General features: G+C 45.6%; 1 protein-coding gene across 1 annotated transcript in view; it reads right to left on the reverse strand.

Moving 5' to 3' along the window:
• SHE (Src homology 2 domain containing E) overlaps window positions 1-21,503 on the reverse strand; it is a 54,948-nt gene extending 33,445 nt beyond the window's left edge. Inside the window, exons 1-2 of the mRNA XM_088467685.1 lie at window positions 20,599-21,503; window positions 18,821-18,947 (exon numbers count right to left, since the gene is read on the reverse strand). Coding sequence (XP_088323811.1) covers window positions 18,821-18,947; window positions 20,599-21,021 — 550 coding nt within the window. The 5' untranslated portion in view covers window positions 21,022-21,503. The remainder of the gene's footprint in view (window positions 1-18,820; window positions 18,948-20,598) is intronic.
• Window positions 21,504-22,530: the final 1,027 nt, after the last annotated feature.

The raw sequence follows: 22,530 nt of genomic DNA on the forward strand, positions 1-22,530 counted from the left end.
CCTGATACAGAGGGGTACAGTATTGTACAGCTGCAGGGAAGAGTGTGTGTAATACTGTACAACTAATATACTAATACAGCAGGAGGGGCCTGATACAGAGGGGTACAGTATTGTACAGCTGCAGGGAAGTGTCTGTGTAATACTGTACAACTAATATACTAATACAGCAGGAGAGGCCTGATACAGAGGGGTACGGTATTGTACAGCTGCAGGGAAGTGTCTGTGTAATACTGTACAACTAATATACTAATACAGCATGAAGGGCCTGATACAGAGGGGTACAGTATTGTACAGCTGCAGGGAAGTGTCTGTGTAATACTGTATAACTAATATACTAATACAGCAGGAGGGGCCTGATACAGAGAGGTACAGTATTGTACAGCTGCAGGGAAGTGTCTGTGTAATACTGTATAACTAATATACTAATACAGCAGGAGAGGCCTGATACAGAGGGGTACAGTATTGTACAGCTGCAGGGAAGAGTCTGTGTAATACTGTATAACTAATATACTAATACAGCAGGAGGGGCCTGATACAGAGAGGTACAGTATTGTACAGCTGCAGGGAAGAGTCTGTGTAATACTGTACAACTAATATACTAATACAGCAGGAGAGGCCTGATACAGAGGGGTACGGTATTGTACAGCTGCAGGGAAGAGACTGTGTAATACTGTACAACTAATATACTAATACAGCAGGAGAGGCCTGATACAGAGGGGTACAGTATTGTACAGCTGCAGGGAAGAGTCTGTGTAATACTGTACAACTAATATACTAATACAGCAGGAGGGGCCTGATACAGAGGGGTACAGTATTGTACAGCTGCAGGGAAGTGTCTGTGTAATACTGTACAACTAATATACTAATACAGCAGGAGAGGCCTGATACAGAGGGGTACAGTATTGTACAGCTGCAGGGAAGTGTCTGTGTAATACTGTACAACTAATATACTAATACAGCAGGAGAGGCCTGATACAGAGGGGTACGGTATTGTACAGCTGCAGGGAAGAGTGTGTGTAATACTGTATAACTAATATACTAATACAGCAGGAGGGGCCTGATACAGAGGGGTACGGTATTGTACAGCTGCAGGGAAGACTCTGTGTAATACTGTATAACTAATATACTAATATACTAATACAGCAGGAGAGGCCTGATACAGAGAGGTACAGTATTGTACAGCTGCAGGGAAGAGTGTGTAATACTGTACAACTAATATACTAATACAGCAGGAGGGGCCTGATACAGAGGGGTACGGTATTGTACAGCTGCAGGGAAGAGTCTGTGTAATACTGTACAACTAATATACTAATACAGCAGGAGAGGCCTGATACAGAGAGGTACGGTATTGTACAGCTGCAGGGAAGAGTGTGTGTAATACTGTATAACTAATATACTAATACAGCAGGAGGGGCCTGATACAGAGGGGTACAGTATTGTACAGCTGCAGGGAAGAGTGTGTAATACTGTACAACTAATATACTAATACAGCAGGAGGGGCCTGATACAGAGGGGTACAGTATTGTACAGCTGCAGGGAAGTGTCTGTGTAATACTGTACAACTAATATACTAATACAGCAGGAGGGGCCTGATACAGAGAGGTACAGTATTGTACAGCTGCAGGGAAGAGTCTGTGTAATACTGTACAACTAATATACTAATACAGCAGGAGAGGCCTGATACAGAGGGGTACGGTATTGTACAGCTGCAGGGAAGAGTCTGTGTAATACTGTACAACTAATATACTAATACAGCAGGAGAGGCCTGATACAGAGGGGTACAGTATTGTACAGCTGCAGGGAAGAGTCTGTGTAATACTGTACAACTAATATACTAATACAGCAGGAGAGGCCTGATACAGAGGGGTACGGTATTGTACAGCTGCAGGGAAGTGTCTGTGTAATACTGTATAACTAATATACTAATACAGCAGGAGGGGCCTGATACAGAGGGGTACAGTATTGTACAGCTGCAGGGAAGAGTCTGTGTAATACTGTATAACTAATATACTAATACAGCAGGAGAGGCCTGATACAGAGGGGTACGGTATTGTACAGCTGCAGGGAAGAGTCTGTGTAATACTGTACAACTAATATACTAATACAGGAGGAGAGGCCTGATACAGAGGGGTACGGTATTGTACAGCTGCAGGGAAGAGTCTGTGTAATACTGTACAACTAATATACTAATACAGCAGGAGGGGCCTGATACAGAGAGGTACGGTATTGTACAGCTGCAGGGAAGTGTCTGTGTAATACTGTATAACTAATATACTAATACAGCAGGAGGGGCCTGATACAGAGGGGTACAGTATTGTACAGCTGCAGGGAAGAGTCTGTGTAATACTGTATAACTAATATACTAATACAGCAGGAGGGGCCTGATACAGAGGGGTACGGTATTGTACAGCTGCAGGGAAGAGTCTGTGTAATACTGTACAACTAATATACTAATACAGCAGGAGAGGCCTGATACAGAGGGGTACGGTATTGTACAGCTGCAGGGAAGCGTCTGTGTAATACTGTACAACTAATATACTAATACAGCAGGAGGGGCCTGATACAGAGAGGTACAGTATTGTACAGCTGCAGGGAAGTGTCTGTGTAATACTGTATAACTAATATACTAATACAGCAGGAGGGGCCTGATACAGAGGGGTACAGTATTGTACAGCTGCAGGGAAGAGTCTGTGTAATACTGTATAACTAATATACTAATACAGCAGGAGGGGCCTGATACAGAGGGGTACAGTATTGTACAGCTGCAGGGAAGTGTCTGTGTAATACTGTATAACTAATATACTAATACAGCAGGAGGGGCCTGATACAGAGGGGTACAGTATTGTACAGCTGCAGGGAAGAGTCTGTGTAATACTGTATAACTAATATACTAATACAGCAGGAGGGGCCTGATACAGAGGGGTACAGTATTGTACAGCTGCAGGGAAGAGTCTGTGTAATACTGTACAACTAATATACTAATACAGCAGGAGAGGCCTGATACAGAGGGGTACAGTATTGTACAGCTGCAGGGAAGAGACTGTGTAATACTGTACAACTAATATACTAATACAGCAGGAGGGGCCTGATACAGAGGGGTACAGTATTGTACAGCTGCAGGGAAGAGTCTGTGTAATACTGTATAACTAATATACTAATACAGCAGGAGGGGCCTGATACAGAGGGGTACAGTATTGTACAGCTGCAGGGAAGAGTCTGTGTAATACTGTACAACTAATATACTAATACAGCAGGAGAGGCCTGATACAGAGGGGTACGGTATTGTACAGCTGCAGGGAAGAGTCTGTGTAATACTGTATAACTAATATACTAATACAGCAGGAGGGGCCTGATACAGAGGGGTACGGTATTGTACAGCTGCAGGGAAGAGTCTGTGTAATACTGTATAACTAATATACTAATACAGCAGGAGAGGCCTGATACAGAGGGGTACGGTATTGTACAGCTGCAGGGAAGAGTCTGTGTAATACTGTATAACTAATATACTAATACAGCAGGAGGGGCCTGATACAGAGGGGTACAGTATTGTACAGCTGCAGGGAAGCGTCTGTGTAATACTGTACAACTAATATACTAATACACTAATACAGCAGGAGGGGCCTGATACAGAGGGGTACGGTATTGTACAGCTGCAGGGAAGAGTCTGTGTAATACTGTATAACTAATATACTAATACAGCAGGAGGGGCCTGATACAGAGGGGTACGGTATTGTACAGCTGCAGGGAAGAGTCTGTGTAATACTGTACAACTAATATACTAATACAGCAGGAGAGGCCTGATACAGAGAGGTACGGTATTGTACAGCTGCAGGGAAGAGTGTGTGTAATACTGTATAACTAATATACTAATACAGCAGGAGAGGCCTGATACAGAGAGGTACGGTATTGTACAGCTGCAGGGAAGAGTGTGTAATACTGTACAACTAATATACTAATACAGCAGGAGGGGCCTGATACAGAGAGGTACGGTATTGTACAGCTGCAGGGAAGAGTGTGTGTAATACTGTATAACTAATATACTAATACAGCAGGAGGGGCCTGATACAGAGGGGTACAGTATTGTACAGCTGCAGGGAAGAGTCTGTGTAATACTGTATAACTAATACACTAATACAGCAGGAGAGGCCTGATACAGAGGGGTACGGTATTGTACAGCTGCAGGGAAGCGTCTGTGTAATACTGTACAACTAATATACTAATACAGCAGGAGAGGCCTGATACAGAGAGGTACGGTATTGTACAGCTGCAGGGAAGAGTCTGTGTAATACTGTACAACTAATATACTAATACAGCAGGAGAGGCCTGATACAGAGGGGTACAGTATTGTACAGCTGCAGGGAAGAGTGTGTGTAATACTGTACAACTAATATACTAATACAGCAGGAGGGGCCTGATACAGAGGGGTACGGTATTGTACAGCTGCAGGGAAGAGTGTGTAATACTGTATAACTAATATACTAATACAGCAGGAGAGGCCTGATACAGAGGGGTACGGTATTGTACAGCTGCAGGGAAGTGTCTGTGTAATACTGTATAACTAATACACTAATACAGCAGGAGAGGCCTGATACAGAGGGGTACGGTATTGTACAGCTGCAGGGAAGAGTCTGTGTAATACTGTACAACTAATATACTAATACAGCAGGAGGGGCCTGATACAGAGGGGTACAGTATTGTACAGCTGCAGGGAAGAGTCTGTGTAATACTGTACAACTAATATACTAATACAGCAGGAGAGGCCTGATACAGAGGGGTACAGTATTGTACAGCTGCAGGGAAGTGTCTGTGTAATACTGTATAACTAATATACTAATACAGCAGGAGAGGGCTGATACAGAGAGGTACGGTATTGTACAGCTGCAGGGAAGAGTCTGTGTAATACTGTATAACTAATATACTAATACAGCAGGAGGGGCCTGATACAGAGGGGTACAGTATTGTACAGCTGCAGGGAAGCGTCTGTGTAATACTGTATAACTAATATACTAATACAGCAGGAGGGGCCTGATACAGAGGGGTACAGTATTGTACAGCTGCAGGGAAGAGACTGTGTAATACTGTATAACTAATATACTAATACAGCAGGAGAGGCCTGATACAGAGGGGTACAGTATTGTACAGCTGCAGGGAAGAGTCTGTGTAATACTGTACAACTAATACACTAATACAGCAGGAGAGGCCTGATACAGAGGGGTACAGTATTGTACAGCTGCAGGGAAGAGTCTGTGTAATACTGTACAACTAATACACTAATACAGCAGGAGAGGCCTGATACAGAGGGGTACAGTATTGTACAGCTGCAGGGAAGAGTCTGTGTAATACTGTACAACTAATATACTAATACAGCAGGAGGGGCCTGATACAGAGAGGTACAGTATTGTACAGCTGCAGGGAAGAGACTGTGTAATACTGTATAACTAATATACTAATACAGCAGGAGAGGCCTGATACAGAGGGGTACAGTATTGTACAGCTGCAGGGAAGAGTCTGTGTAATACTGTACAACTAATATACTAATACAGCAGGAGAGGCCTGATACAGAGGGGTACAGTATTGTACAGCTGCAGGGAAGAGTCTGTGTAATACTGTACAACTAATATACTAATACAGCAGGAGAGGCCTGATACAGAGGGGTACAGTATTGTACAGCTGCAGGGAAGTGTCTGTGTAATACTGTATAACTAATATACTAATACAGCAGGAGGGGCCTGATACAGAGGGGTACGGTATTGTACAGCTGCAGGGAAGAGTGTGTAATACTGTACAACTAATATACTAATACAGCAGGAGGGGCCTGATACAGAGGGGTACGGTATTGTACAGCTGCAGGGAAGTGTCTGTGTAATACTGTATAACTAATATACTAATACAGCAGGAGGGGCCTGATACAGAGGGGTACAGTATTGTACAGGTGCAGGGAAGAGTCTGTGTAATACTGTATAACTAATATACTAATACAGCAGGAGAGGCCTGATACAGAGGGGTACGGTATTGTACAGCTGCAGGGAAGAGTCTGTGTAATACTGTACAACTAATATACTAATACAGCAGGAGGGGCCTGATACAGAGGGGTACGGTATTGTACAGCTGCAGGGAAGAGTCTGTGTAATACTGTACAACTAATATACTAATACAGCAGGAGAGGCCTGATACAGAGGGGTACGGTATTGTACAGCTGCAGGGAAGAGTGTGTGTAATACTGTACAACTAATATACTAATACAGCAGGAGAGGCCTGATACAGAGAGGTACGGTATTGTACAGCTGCAGGGAAGAGTGTGTGTAATACTGTACAACTAATATACTAATACAGCAGGAGAGGCCTGATACAGAGAGGTACGGTATTGTACAGCTGCAGGGAAGAGTCTGTGTAATACTGTATAACTAATATACTAATACAGCAGGAGAGGCCTGATACAGAGGGGTACAGTATTGTACAGCTGCAGGGAAGAGTCTGTGTAATACTGTATAACTAATATACTAATACAGCAGGAGGGGCCTGATACAGAGGGGTACGGTATTGTACAGCTGCAGGGAAGAGTGTGTGTAATACTGTACAACTAATATACTAATACAGCAGGAGAGGCCTGATACAGAGGGGTACAGTATTGTACAGCTGCAGGGAAGAGTGTGTAATACTGTACAACTAATATACTAATACAGCAGGAGGGGCCTGATACAGAGAGGTACGGTATTGTACAGCTGCAGGGAAGAGTCTGTGTAATACTGTATAACTAATATACTAATACAGCAGGAGGGGCCTGATACAGAGGGGTACGGTATTGTACAGCTGCAGGGAAGAGTCTGTGTAATACTGTACAACTAATATACTAATACAGCAGGAGGGGCCTGATACAGAGGGGTACGGTATTGTACAGCTGCAGGGAAGCGTCTGTGTAATACTGTATAACTAATATACTAATACAGCAGGAGAGGCCTGATACAGAGAGGTACGGTATTGTACAGCTGCAGGGAAGAGTCTGTGTAATACTGTACAACTAATATACTAATACAGCAGGAGAGGCCTGATACAGAGGGGTACAGTATTGTACAGCTGCAGGGAAGAGTCTGTGTAATACTGTACAACTAATATACTAATACAGCAGGAGGGGCCTGATACAGAGGGGTACGGTATTGTACAGCTGCAGGGAAGAGTCTGTGTAATACTGTACAACTAATATACTAATACAGCAGGAGAGGCCTGATACAGAGGGGTACGGTATTGTACAGCTGCAGGGAAGAGTCTGTGTAATACTGTATAACTAATATACTAATACAGCAGGAGGGGCCTGATACAGAGGGGTACGGTATTGTACAGCTGCAGGGAAGAGTCTGTGTAATACTGTATAACTAATATACTAATACAGCAGGAGAGGCCTGATACAGAGAGGTACGGTATTGTACAGCTGCAGGGAAGAGTCTGTGTAATACTGTATAACTAATATACTAATACAGCAGGAGGGGCCTGATACAGAGGGGTACAGTATTGTACAGCTGCAGGGAAGTGTCTGTGTAATACTGTATAACTAATATACTAATACAGCAGGAGAGGCCTGATACAGAGGGGTACAGTATTGTACAGCTGCAGGGAAGAGTGTGTGTAATACTGTACAACTAATATACTAATACAGCAGGAGGGGCCTGATACAGAGGGGTACAGTATTGTACAGCTGCAGGGAAGTGTCTGTGTAATACTGTACAACTAATATACTAATACAGCAGGAGAGGCCTGATACAGAGGGGTACGGTATTGTACAGCTGCAGGGAAGTGTCTGTGTAATACTGTACAACTAATATACTAATACAGCAGGAGGGGCCTGATACAGAGGGGTACAGTATTGTACAGCTGCAGGGAAGTGTCTGTGTAATACTGTATAACTAATATACTAATACAGCAGGAGGGGCCTGATACAGAGAGGTACAGTATTGTACAGCTGCAGGGAAGAGTCTGTGTAATACTGTATAACTAATATACTAATACAGCAGGAGGGGCCTGATACAGAGAGGTACAGTATTGTACAGCTGCAGGGAAGAGTCTGTGTAATACTGTACAACTAATATACTAATACAGCAGGAGAGGCCTGATACAGAGGGGTACGGTATTGTACAGCTGCAGGGAAGAGACTGTGTAATACTGTACAACTAATATACTAATACAGCAGGAGAGGCCTGATACAGAGGGGTACAGTATTGTACAGCTGCAGGGAAGAGTCTGTGTAATACTGTACAACTAATATACTAATACAGCAGGAGAGGCCTGATACAGAGGGGTACAGTATTGTACAGCTGCAGGGAAGTGTCTGTGTAATACTGTACAACTAATATACTAATACAGCAGGAGAGGCCTGATACAGAGGGGTACAGTATTGTACAGCTGCAGGGAAGTGTCTGTGTAATACTGTACAACTAATATACTAATACAGCAGGAGAGGCCTGATACAGAGGGGTACGGTATTGTACAGCTGCAGGGAAGAGTGTGTGTAATACTGTATAACTAATATACTAATACAGCAGGAGGGGCCTGATACAGAGGGGTACGGTATTGTACAGCTGCAGGGAAGACTCTGTGTAATACTGTATAACTAATATACTAATATACTAATACAGCAGGAGAGGCCTGATACAGAGAGGTACAGTATTGTACAGCTGCAGGGAAGAGTGTGTAATACTGTACAACTAATATACTAATACAGCAGGAGGGGCCTGATACAGAGGGGTACGGTATTGTACAGCTGCAGGGAAGAGTCTGTGTAATACTGTACAACTAATATACTAATACAGCAGGAGAGGCCTGATACAGAGAGGTACGGTATTGTACAGCTGCAGGGAAGAGTGTGTGTAATACTGTATAACTAATATACTAATACAGCAGGAGGGGCCTGATACAGAGGGGTACAGTATTGTACAGCTGCAGGGAAGAGTGTGTAATACTGTACAACTAATATACTAATACAGCAGGAGGGGCCTGATACAGAGGGGTACAGTATTGTACAGCTGCAGGGAAGTGTCTGTGTAATACTGTACAACTAATATACTAATACAGCAGGAGGGGCCTGATACAGAGAGGTACAGTATTGTACAGCTGCAGGGAAGAGTCTGTGTAATACTGTACAACTAATATACTAATACAGCAGGAGAGGCCTGATACAGAGGGGTACGGTATTGTACAGCTGCAGGGAAGAGTCTGTGTAATACTGTACAACTAATATACTAATACAGCAGGAGAGGCCTGATACAGAGGGGTACAGTATTGTACAGCTGCAGGGAAGAGTCTGTGTAATACTGTACAACTAATATACTAATACAGCAGGAGAGGCCTGATACAGAGGGGTACGGTATTGTACAGCTGCAGGGAAGTGTCTGTGTAATACTGTATAACTAATATACTAATACAGCAGGAGGGGCCTGATACAGAGGGGTACAGTATTGTACAGCTGCAGGGAAGAGTCTGTGTAATACTGTATAACTAATATACTAATACAGCAGGAGAGGCCTGATACAGAGGGGTACGGTATTGTACAGCTGCAGGGAAGAGTCTGTGTAATACTGTACAACTAATATACTAATACAGGAGGAGAGGCCTGATACAGAGGGGTACGGTATTGTACAGCTGCAGGGAAGAGTCTGTGTAATACTGTACAACTAATATACTAATACAGCAGGAGGGGCCTGATACAGAGAGGTACGGTATTGTACAGCTGCAGGGAAGTGTCTGTGTAATACTGTATAACTAATATACTAATACAGCAGGAGGGGCCTGATACAGAGGGGTACAGTATTGTACAGCTGCAGGGAAGAGTCTGTGTAATACTGTATAACTAATATACTAATACAGCAGGAGGGGCCTGATACAGAGGGGTACGGTATTGTACAGCTGCAGGGAAGAGTCTGTGTAATACTGTACAACTAATATACTAATACAGCAGGAGAGGCCTGATACAGAGAGGTACAGTATTGTACAGCTGCAGGGAAGTGTCTGTGTAATACTGTATAACTAATATACTAATACAGCAGGAGGGGCCTGATACAGAGGGGTACAGTATTGTACAGCTGCAGGGAAGAGTCTGTGTAATACTGTATAACTAATATACTAATACAGCAGGAGGGGCCTGATACAGAGGGGTACAGTATTGTACAGCTGCAGGGAAGTGTCTGTGTAATACTGTATAACTAATATACTAATACAGTAGGAGGGGCCTGATACAGAGGGGTACAGTATTGTACAGCTGCAGGGAAGAGTCTGTGTAATACTGTATAACTAATATACTAATACAGCAGGAGGGGCCTGATACAGAGGGGTACAGTATTGTACAGCTGCAGGGAAGAGTCTGTGTAATACTGTACAACTAATATACTAATACAGCAGGAGAGGCCTGATACAGAGGGGTACAGTATTGTACAGCTGCAGGGAAGAGACTGTGTAATACTGTACAACTAATATACTAATACAGCAGGAGGGGCCTGATACAGAGGGGTACAGTATTGTACAGCTGCAGGGAAGAGTCTGTGTAATACTGTATAACTAATATACTAATACAGCAGGAGGGGCCTGATACAGAGGGGTACAGTATTGTACAGCTGCAGGGAAGAGTCTGTGTAATACTGTACAACTAATATACTAATACAGCAGGAGAGGCCTGATACAGAGGGGTACGGTATTGTACAGCTGCAGGGAAGAGTCTGTGTAATACTGTATAACTAATATACTAATACAGCAGGAGGGGCCTGATACAGAGGGGTACGGTATTGTACAGCTGCAGGGAAGAGTCTGTGTAATACTGTATAACTAATATACTAATACAGCAGGAGAGGCCTGATACAGAGGGGTACGGTATTGTACAGCTGCAGGGAAGAGTCTGTGTAATACTGTATAACTAATATACTAATACAGCAGGAGGGGCCTGATACAGAGGGGTACAGTATTGTACAGCTGCAGGGAAGCGTCTGTGTAATACTGTACAACTAATATACTAATACACTAATACAGCAGGAGGGGCCTGATACAGAGGGGTACGGTATTGTACAGCTGCAGGGAAGAGTCTGTGTAATACTGTATAACTAATATACTAATACAGCAGGAGGGGCCTGATACAGAGGGGTACGGTATTGTACAGCTGCAGGGAAGAGTCTGTGTAATACTGTACAACTAATATACTAATACAGCAGGAGAGGCCTGATACAGAGAGGTACGGTATTGTACAGCTGCAGGGAAGAGTGTGTGTAATACTGTATAACTAATATACTAATACAGCAGGAGAGGCCTGATACAGAGAGGTACGGTATTGTACAGCTGCAGGGAAGAGTGTGTAATACTGTACAACTAATATACTAATACAGCAGGAGGGGCCTGATACAGAGAGGTACGGTATTGTACAGCTGCAGGGAAGAGTGTGTGTAATACTGTATAACTAATATACTAATACAGCAGGAGGGGCCTGATACAGAGGGGTACAGTATTGTACAGCTGCAGGGAAGAGTCTGTGTAATACTGTATAACTAATACACTAATACAGCAGGAGAGGCCTGATACAGAGGGGTACGGTATTGTACAGCTGCAGGGAAGCGTCTGTGTAATACTGTACAACTAATATACTAATACAGCAGGAGAGGCCTGATACAGAGAGGTACGGTATTGTACAGCTGCAGGGAAGAGTCTGTGTAATACTGTACAACTAATATACTAATACAGCAGGAGAGGCCTGATACAGAGGGGTACAGTATTGTACAGCTGCAGGGAAGAGTGTGTGTAATACTGTACAACTAATATACTAATACAGCAGGAGGGGCCTGATACAGAGGGGTACGGTATTGTACAGCTGCAGGGAAGAGTGTGTAATACTGTATAACTAATATACTAATACAGCAGGAGAGGCCTGATACAGAGGGGTACGGTATTGTACAGCTGCAGGGAAGTGTCTGTGTAATACTGTATAACTAATACACTAATACAGCAGGAGAGGCCTGATACAGAGGGGTACGGTATTGTACAGCTGCAGGGAAGAGTCTGTGTAATACTGTACAACTAATATACTAATACAGCAGGAGGGGCCTGATACAGAGGGGTACAGTATTGTACAGCTGCAGGGAAGAGTCTGTGTAATACTGTACAACTAATATACTAATACAGCAGGAGAGGCCTGATACAGAGGGGTACAGTATTGTACAGCTGCAGGGAAGTGTCTGTGTAATACTGTATAACTAATATACTAATACAGCAGGAGAGGGCTGATACAGAGAGGTACGGTATTGTACAGCTGCAGGGAAGAGTCTGTGTAATACTGTATAACTAATATACTAATACAGCAGGAGGGGCCTGATACAGAGGGGTACGGTATTGTACAGCTGCAGGGAAGAGTCTGTGTAATACTGTACAACTAATATACTAATACAGCAGGAGGGGTCTGATACAGAGGGGTACAGTATTGTACAGCTGCAGGGAAGAGTCTGTGTAATACTGTATAACTAATATACTAATACAGCAGGAGGGGCCTGATACAGAGGGGTACGGTATTGTACAGCTGCAGGGAAGAGTCTGTGTAATACTGTACAACTAATATACTAATACAGCAGGAGGGGCCTGATACAGAGGGGTACAGTATTGTACAGCTGCAGGGAAGTGTCTGTGTAATACTGTATAACTAATATACTAATACAGCAGGAGGGGCCTGATACAGAGAGGTACAGTATTGTACAGCTGCAGGGAAGAGACTGTGTAATACTGTATAACTAATATACTAATACAGCAGGAGGGGCCTGATACAGAGAGGTACAGTATTGTACAGCTGCAGGGAAGTGTCTGTGTAATACTGTATAACTAATATACTAATACAGCAGGAAGGGCCTGATACAGAGAGGTACAGTATTGTACAGCTGCAGGGAAGTGTCTGTGTAATACTGTATAACTAATATACTAATACAGCAGGAGGGGCCTGATACAGAGGGGTACAGTATTGTACAGCTGCAGGGAAGAGTCTGTGTAATACTGTATAACTAATATACTAATACAGCAGGAGGGGCCTGATACAGAGGGGTACGGTATTGTACAGCTGCAGGGAAGAGTCTGTGTAATACTGTACAACTAATATACTAATACAGCAGGAGGGGCCTGATACAGAGGGGTACAGTATTGTACAGCTGCAGGGAAGTGTCTGTGTAATACTGTATAACTAATATACTAATACAGCAGGAGGGGCCTGATACAGAGGGGTACAGTATTGTACAGCTGCAGGGAAGAGTCTGTGTAATACTGTACAACTAATATACTAATACAGCAGGAGAGGCCTGATACAGAGAGGTACAGTATTGTACAGCTGCAGGGAAGTGTCTGTGTAATACTGTATAACTAATATACTAATACAGCAGGAGGGGCCTGATACAGAGGGGTACAGTATTGTACAGCTGCAGGGAAGTGTCTGTGTAATACTGTACAACTAATATACTAATACAGCAGGAGGGGCCTGATACAGAGGGGTACAGTATTGTACAGCTGCAGGGAAGAGTCTGTGTAATACTGTACAACTAATATACTAATACAGCAGGAGAGGCCTGATTTAAATAGGCATCTCCTGACAGCATCGCAGATCTGAGCCCTGCATCCTAAGACGTGGCATCGGATCTTTTGAGAGACCATCGGCCATCTGCGTAACCCTGAGGTTACTTAGATTGCCCCTCACAGCTCCATAGCCGAGGCCAGCAAATCCTGAATCAGGCCTATTGAGAGTTGCTCCATTTGAACAGATAGTAATCCTGTAATTATACAGCTTTTATAGATTCACATGTAATGCTGGGCATACACTATACAATTCTCTGTAAGATATCTGTCCAATCTGGCTGGTTGGAAGTAAAACCTGGTAATGTATGGGAGCAAATGACAATCTACCATTTGCTCACAAACACTGGAAAACAGACAAAAATGGTCGTTAAGACAAATTGGTTCAAAGATAAAACACACAAATTTAACCAATGTGAACAATCGTTATTTGTCCGTTTTCCAGTGTTTAAGACCATATGATCGACTGGCATTTGCTCCCATACATTACCAGGTTTTCATTCCAACCAGCCAGACTGGGCAGATAATTGTACAGTGTTTGCCCAGCATAACTTATGCTTCTCCAGCTGTTTCGAAATACAGGATGCCCAAGTCTGGGGAAAGGGGGGGGGGGGTGTCTTTTAGTCATGTTATATGTAGCAGCCTGTCATACCCATTTGCAGCCTGTAGATGGTGCTACCCAACCGTAATAAACTGTAAAATCTTTCAGGTTTTATTGTATTTTAAAATGATCACAGATTAAGGCAGAGGTTCCCAAACTTTTTTGAATCACGGCGCCGTAGAGTATCAGCCATGTTTTCACGGGACCCCTAAGCCAAATGTTTGTTATTGAGAAATTCAGAAAAAAATGCAGTAAAATTGTAAAGTGAAGTAAATTGCGCTGACCTGCCATCCTTAGTGAACCTGTTATGTAGTGGTGGGGGACAGGTTTGCACTTCTGTATGATCACGTATTTACATTATATTGACCATAATTAATTTGAATTGGTGCTGGACCACCAACCTGAGGCACCCCTGCAAGTGTCCCGAGGCACCCCAGGGTGCCACGCTGCACAGTTTGGGAACCACTGGATTAAGGAAAAAACTGAAGTTTTTCTAAAATATTTATTTCTTTCCTCCTTTAATAGTCCTTTAAATGAGCATTGTACTAAGTGCCGAGATCAATCAGAAGTGATATTAGGAGTATTTGCAGGATATATTAGGTAATACATATCCAGGTTCCGCGTTATTCTGGAGCTGCCCGTGCTGGGATTTTTCAAGCTGGTGGCATAATAAGCAATGGGATGGAGCATGATTACTATGAGGGAGGACAGGCTGATATGTCCATTAAGCAAAACCGATGGTATCCTATTTCCCCCTTCATCATTGCAGGGTTAGGGGAGTCTACTGGGGAATGAGTACAGCAGGGACGTATCTATAATGGATGCAGGGTGTGTGGTGCAGGGGTAGCCCACACAGCACCCATACTGTTTAATACTTACCCTTCCGAAATCCCACGTCAGCTGGAGAGGCGCTACACAAAATGCCTGGAAAATGGCTCTGCGCATACGGAGAAGATTGCAGGCAGACTAGTGCCCTGAGGCTACTGAGGCTGTCAGCGCGTGGCGGCCGCCGGGCAGAGAGGAGGGGGCACTGGACAGGGAGTGAACACGGGCCCCCGTCTCTTAAAACTCCCCTGGTGTATGGGATGCCTATGTCCAAACTCCTAACGCCGACAACCCGACAGGGGCCCGTATTAAAATAGCGGCGAAAAATCGGAATCCGCAAAAATGGATCGCGGATGAAGTCATTTCGCCAGGCGGAAACTATTCACCGTATTCAATTGCAAAGACTTTTCGCGTACGTGGAAAGTCAATGCGATGTAATAGGCGAAAAAGATTTGATGAATTGCAAGCGTAAAAAAGTGAAGAGTTGCGGTTTTGGGGTGCACAGGTGCGGAAACCGCTGTGCACCCTTTGGACAGCCCCCAAAGGATTTTGGATTGCAGGTGCTTGCTGAAGGTACGTTTTTGACGCCACTTAAAACTTCAAACCATGCTTGCACCCACTTTCATGTACCCCAAATGTGACAGGAATACTTATATTCTCCCCAAAATACTGCTTAATGCTATTCTTCACCATTTGTGCAAAGACGCTATATAGAGGCAATTGAAAGCACTTAAGTACCCCAAATAGCTTCAGGGGGGCTAATCTATACTGATCCCCAATGTCAGTGCATCTTTTGGGGGGTGTTAAGTGCTGTCAGAGATGGGGAAATCAGCCTGTCGCCTGTTTGAGTTTCGCCGGGACGCGTTTTCACATCCTTTGGAATTGAATACGATGAATAGTGGGGGCGCACATGAAAACTTTCGTGTCCAAAACACGCGATGTAGGCGAAAAGTACGGCAAGCGGAAAAGTATTACGGGTGCGAATCTAATTGAATATGGCCCAGGGTAGTGATACAGACACCTGTCGGTCGGTATCCTAACCTTCCCCCTTTCTCTATACTAACCCTCCCTTCCCGATGCCTGACCCTAACCTCCCCCTCAGTGCCTAAACCTAACCTCCCCCTCCCCGCTCTCTAAACCTAACCCTCCCCCCAGTGTCTACTTGCCTTCGGGATACCGGTGTCGGGAATCCCATCTGCGGAGATATAGGATGTATCCCTCTGCAGATAACCACCTGGCAGCTCTCACTAACAGTAGGAAAAAAGACTGTTCACAATCATCTATGGCCATTTTCCACTTATAGTTTATAGGGCGATGATTCCCTAGGTATACAGTATATATTCTAATGTATACTATAACACACACAGGCTATAGATCTGTAATAGCACATAAAGGACTAGAATACACATTTTATTAATACATACCCTATTGTTGCAGTTACGCCACACAGCCTCTCTTGGCACACCAGGTGCCATGCGACTCTGCTAGCGTCTTTTCGACCAAAAAATGCGTCGTATTTGCAAAGCGATGTGACCGAGATGCACCAGGAGACTGCGCTGATTTCTTTGATATGCGACACTTGTATATCTGTGTGCGACTCATTCTGAACCTGTATACAAAGCGCTACGATGCATCGGCCATGGATTTTTTCCACGCCAAGCTCTGTTGTTCCTCACTCCACAACCTGGGGGAGGGTGCACAATGTGATGCTACTTACCTCCTGTGACAGGGGCCGGCTGGAAAGAATTTTTAGGAAGAAAGAAAGGGTGGATCAGTGTGGAATTTATTTTGGTTAGAGCTGCGAGAAACAGCTGTCACTCCGCAGAATAGGACATGGAGTGTTTATTTCCACAGCAACTTTTTGTACCAAAAACAAGCGAGTCAGAATTGGAAAGACACGCCCTGGTATTAGGAAGGTGATGGAGCTATTCCTGAGCACAGTGTGACCAGATAAGACAGGGATACAAGCCCATTCTTCCCGGCTGACTCCACCCATTCTGGCCCACACCCCCTGCGCCACTGCTGGAGCCTGGACAGCTGGCTATCCCATTCTCATGGCGCCATGGCAACAGGGCCCATCCTGTTAGCCGCCATGGCTTCCTGTAGGCGCATTTAGCTGTCCACAATAGGAAGCCAGCCCGAGAGGCAGGAAGCAGACAGGGGAAGTCACACCCAAGTCCACAAAGGGGGCATATAATTTGGAAAATACCTTTTTAGTTAAAACAGAACTGGGCCCTGGATACGCATGGAGAGTCACATACAGATCCGTGTTAGTATACAGCGAAGGCAGCCCTATTTATCCAGCCTCATAAATACACCCCAGGAGCCCCATTACTGCAGCATTACTCATAATATAACATTTACATCTGTCATACGGAAACTGCAGGGACATCAGTAAGAGCAGGAGGACCTCAGCACCTATGCACAGGACTAATTAGCTGCTACCTGCTACTAGATTCATAAACGTCCACCCATGTACTCCACAACATAACAATCATTTCATGCCCATAGGGGCATCAGGGTCTGGGAAAGCATGCTGACACTTCTGGTTCCACAGCATTATGGCTCGGATGATCTCCTCTGCTACATGGACCGTTCCCAATTAATCTGCCAGGTTCTGCTCTGCTTAGGATTCCTGTACATACAGGGCCTGATTCAGAGCCGGATGCTCTGACAGAGTGCTCGCTCTGAATCAGGGCCGGCCTTCTGTTTTTTTAGAGCGGCCTCCTGGCCGCTCGCATAGCTGCGGGTGTCCACCCGCAGCTATAGCGAGCGGCCAGGAAGATTGTAGCGATGATCAAGACCATCGGGCTTGTAACGTGACCCTTGTGGTAGGGTCTCGTTGCCGCAAGCTCTAGAGTGCTTTCGGCTCTAACAGAGCCGAAAGCACTCCCACTGATATCACTTGTGATGTCAGTGGGGCCGGCCCCAGACGGTAGGCGCTCCCATGGGAACGCCTCTGTCTGGGCAGCCACGCCCCCGGCCCACCCACCAAAGGGGGCGTGCTGTCACTCAACATCGACAGCACGCCCCCTTTGGTACGAGACCCGGAGTGATGGCTTGCCCGTCGCTATCCGGGTCTCGCGCATGCGCACAATGGAGCCGGCTCCGTCGGGCGCATGCGCACTGGGCCACCATCGACCCGCTTGTGAGCGCATAGCGCTCGCGAGCGGGTCTGAATCAGGCCCATAGTACAAAGCAGTGTTCCCCCACAAAAAAAGCAGGCACCAGCAGTAAATTCTGGCCTGGTGTAAAAGGAGTTTGCCCTTGGAATATATACACATATTGCTCTATATGCAGCACTGTTAAATGTTTAAAGTCTGGTATGGCTCATGGGGGGGGTATTGGATATCCACTTCCAGGGACACGGTGGAGGGAGGGGGAGCAGGAAACTGGCGTTTCCTCCTGGAGGGAGAGATAAGGACTGGAGTTTGGGAAAGGAGCACATAGTCACAGCTCCAACTACAGGGTCATGGACTTCAGCTACCCGACCCTCCCCCACTGCCGCCATGAAGGAAGCAGCCCAGGGGGACAGGGGTATCTCCATAATAGTGATCACAATGTACTATCCAAGACCTTTGGCTATGAAAGAGTTCATGTATACCACAGGACACTTCCTAATTTCTCTCTATATTTTCCAGGGGGAGGAGGCGATGGAAAGTCATACACAACGTGTGTGTGTGTGTGTGTGTGTGTGTGTAGTATCACAGACAGAGAAGAGGGGACTGTGCGGTAGTAACAGGTGACCGTGTGGTAGTAACAGGGACTCTCCTTTCGGTGGTGGAATACGTCCTGGCCAAACTAAAGGCCGATAATTCCACTCACCAGTTATCATCTGCTGTGCATCGTAGGGCTCCATGTACCCGTCGTTCTCCCCGACCCTCTCCATGTCGCGCTGTCCTTTGGTGCGCGTGGCATCGTAAGGGTCAGCGTAATCCTCCAGGATGATGATCTGTGTTGGAAGAGGAGGTTAAGGATGGTAAATACGTGAGGCCGTGTGGCTTTAATCGCCCCTAAATGCAATGCGTGGGCTAACCCTTGGTGGCCACATCCTTAAGTGCACTGGTCCCCTGCCCAGTGCGTGCTCCTAATATTTATAAGTAGCCCCATCGGGTCACGTGATGTCACTTTAGGCCAGTGAGCGGCAGGACCAATCAGACGCCTCAGTATCCATGATTGCGGCTACTCACTGGTCGTTCTGCACGTAGATCCATCTATGACGATGAAACAGCGCCACCAAGGGCTAAAATATTGTGAAAACTGCAGAATAAATATTTTTTATGGCTTTTACTCAGCAAGTAGAGATCTACAAGTAATAAATTCTCTTAGAATAAGGCACGTTCCTGGCTGATGTCCTGTTAATCAGTAACATAGAATAACTCTTGTATGCCAGGTTGCAGCACCCCAACCACAATGCAATCAGCAATACAATGGCCTCATTAATTCTGGGTTATATTAAAGAAAGTGTGTGCATTAAGGTGCATACACACGGTCAGATGAACGATTGAACGACTCAACGATTGGACGATTGAACAATTTACAAATGATTGAACGATTTCAGCCTGTATTAAAATGAATGGAAATCGTACAAAACTGGACTGCAAACACATCAGATGTCAGATAGCGTTCGTTGACAAATGGGAACGCGCATCGTTCATTGTTGCACACATTGTCACATTTTTCTTTCAGATATGGACGATTGAACTATTTTTAAAATCGTTATCGTTCAGATCTGAAGAAAAATCTGACCGTGTGTATACTTCTTTAAGGTGCATACACACGGTCAGATTTGTCAGATGAACGATTTGAACTACGAATGATTTTTGACTGCATGAAAATTAATGTAATCGTCCAAGTCTGACTGTAAACACATCAGATACCGTTATCTGACCATCGGGAACGCGCATCGTTCATACATGTCACATATGTCAGATTTTCCTTCAGATATGAATGATTGAACAATTTTTTTAATCGTTATTATTATTACCAATTATTTATATAGCGCACACATATTCCGCAGCGCTTTACAGAGAATATTTGGCCATTTACATCAGTCCCTGCCCCAGTGGAGCTTACACTCTATATTCCCTAACACACGCTCACACACATACACACTAGGGTTAATTTTAGCTGGGAGCCAATTAACCTACCAGTATATTTTTGGAGTGTGGGAGGAAACCGGAGTACCCGGAAGAAACCCACGCAAGCACAGGGAGAATATACAAACTCCGCACAGTTAGGGACGTGGTGGGAATTGAACCCACGACCTCAGTGCTGTGAGGCAGTAACGCTAACCATGACACCGTCTGTGCTGCCCATCGTTCAGATCTGAAGAAAAATCTGACCGTGTGTATGCACCATTAGTGTAGGGACCACGCACTGGTAACAATAGTGATAGCAGTTAAAGAGACATCACTCTTACAAAAATTTTTTAAAAATTAGATGTAGAGAGTGTAAAACTAATATATGACCCCTAGGTGGAGCTGTTCCTATGGCAGCTCATCCCAGCTGCTATTCCTTTAAATAGAGATTAATAAAGTGCAAATAACCCCCATTTATAGGTAGGATAAATGCCCAATTAAGATGTGACATTATGTACTCACTGTTTCCTCCTTGACCCCCTTCTCCTTCTCTTGTCCCGGTTCATCGGTCTCCTGGAAGTTCCTTCCGTTCTTCTCCTGCAGGCTGGGGTCCACCTTGATGAGGCGGTTAATGTATGTGCTGTGTCCCTTAGGAGCCCGGTGAACACCAATTTCATCCCTGGAATTTTTTCGGCTCTTGCCGGGTAAAAGACTCTGCAGGCCCTCTCTGGACAGCCGGCTATCCTTCACAGCTTTGCCCTGACCCTCGGACGAGGAGTTCTTGCGATTCTTCACGGAGGAACCTTGGGGCGCCACCGAATCCGTGCAAGAGTTTTTGCGGGAGGCTCCGACTTTGGGCAGCGTTTTGGCCCCCGGGAACCCAGGCTTAGCTCTGTCTGAAACATTCTTCAGTGTCAAAGGAAGCTCCTTAAACCACTTTGCCATGATTAGAGCCAAGGGCCGCAGGGGCCCCAAACTGTCCTGCACTATCCAGGGGTTCCCAGTATCCAGTGACTGGTACTTGCTTCTCTGGCCCCCACCGCTGCCAGGGTCTCAGGATTAATTTCTGAGGTGGGGTCAGGGGCTTTTCTAGATTGTGGCGGTCCCAGCCTAGCCTTTGAAGTGGGACGCAGGACCAGATTTCTCCTCACAGAGAGTATTTTGATTATGTCCTAGGTCCGTCTAGGAAGAATGAACTGCGGTAGGGTTTCAGGGATGGGGTCTTGGCCGGTTATTCACCAAGGGGGGTGTAATGATGCCTGGACACAAGGTGGTCTACAGAAGATCTGCTGGGGTCCTCTATAGGACCTGTGGATGTTTCCCAGGTAAGAGGGGGCTCCTCACACTCCGGAGGGAGCCTCAGCAGTCACACAGCACAGAGCAGGGGGCAGAGAGGTCTCAGGCTGTCAGCAACACATACATCTAACAATAGGCGGATCAGCAGCCTGAAAAACAGATATGTGATTAGAGCTCCCAGTCACGTCAGGCAGAGCTTCCAGCCATTCCCGGGGGAGAGGATGTACATTTCCTTCATGGCTCAATGGGAGGCGGTCTCTTCTGCCTCTCTCTCTCTGTGCCTCTCTCTCTCTGGTCAGACTGCTGTTCACAGCAAATCTCTCACTCACACTCTGAGGGGGCAGACTGGCTCCAAATATAGGGGGTCCCGGAGCCTCTCTCACTCTCCCCATCACTCTGCAAAGTCTCTGACACTCTCTCAAAACGGTTTGAGAATAAGGTAGTATCTGACACTCTCCCCATTACCCGAGGCAGTCTCTGTCACTCTCCCCATTACCCTCTGTAAAAGGTGGGGGCAGTCTCTGTCACTCTCCCCATTACCCTCTGTAAAAGGTGGGGACAGTCTCTATCACTCTCCCCATTACCCTCTGTAAAAGGTGGGGCAGTCTCTGCCACTCTCCCCATTACCCTCTGTAAAAGGTGGGGGCAGTCTCTGCCACTCTCCCCATTACCCTCTGTAAAAGGTGGGGGCAGTCTCTGCCACTCTCCCCATTACCCTCTGTAAAAGGTGGGGGCAGTCTCTGCCACTCTCCCCATTACCATCTGTAAAAGGTGGGGACAGTCTCTGTCACTCTCCCCATTACCCTCTGTAAAAGGTGGGGACAGTCTCTGCCACTCTCCCCATTACCCTCTGTAATAGGTGGGGACAGTCTCTGTCACTCTCCCCATTACCCTCTGTAAAAGGTGGGGACAGTCTCTGCCACTCTCCCCATTACCCTCTGTAAAAGGTGGGGACAGTCTCTGTCACTCTCCCCATTACCCTCTGTAAAAGGTGGGGACAGTCTCTGCCACTCTCCTCATTACCCTCTGTAAAAGGTGGGGGCAGTCTCTGTCACTCTCATTACCCTCTGTAAAAGGTGGGGACAGTCTCTGCCACTCTCTTCATTACCATCTGTAAAAGGTGGGGACAGTCTCTGCCACTCTCCCCATTACCCTCTG

This window comes from Taudactylus pleione, unplaced genomic scaffold (assembly GCF_031769625.1).
Source record: "Taudactylus pleione unplaced genomic scaffold, aTauple2 ptg000073l, whole genome shotgun sequence".
Lineage (NCBI taxonomy): Eukaryota > Metazoa > Chordata > Amphibia > Anura > Myobatrachidae > Taudactylus > Taudactylus pleione.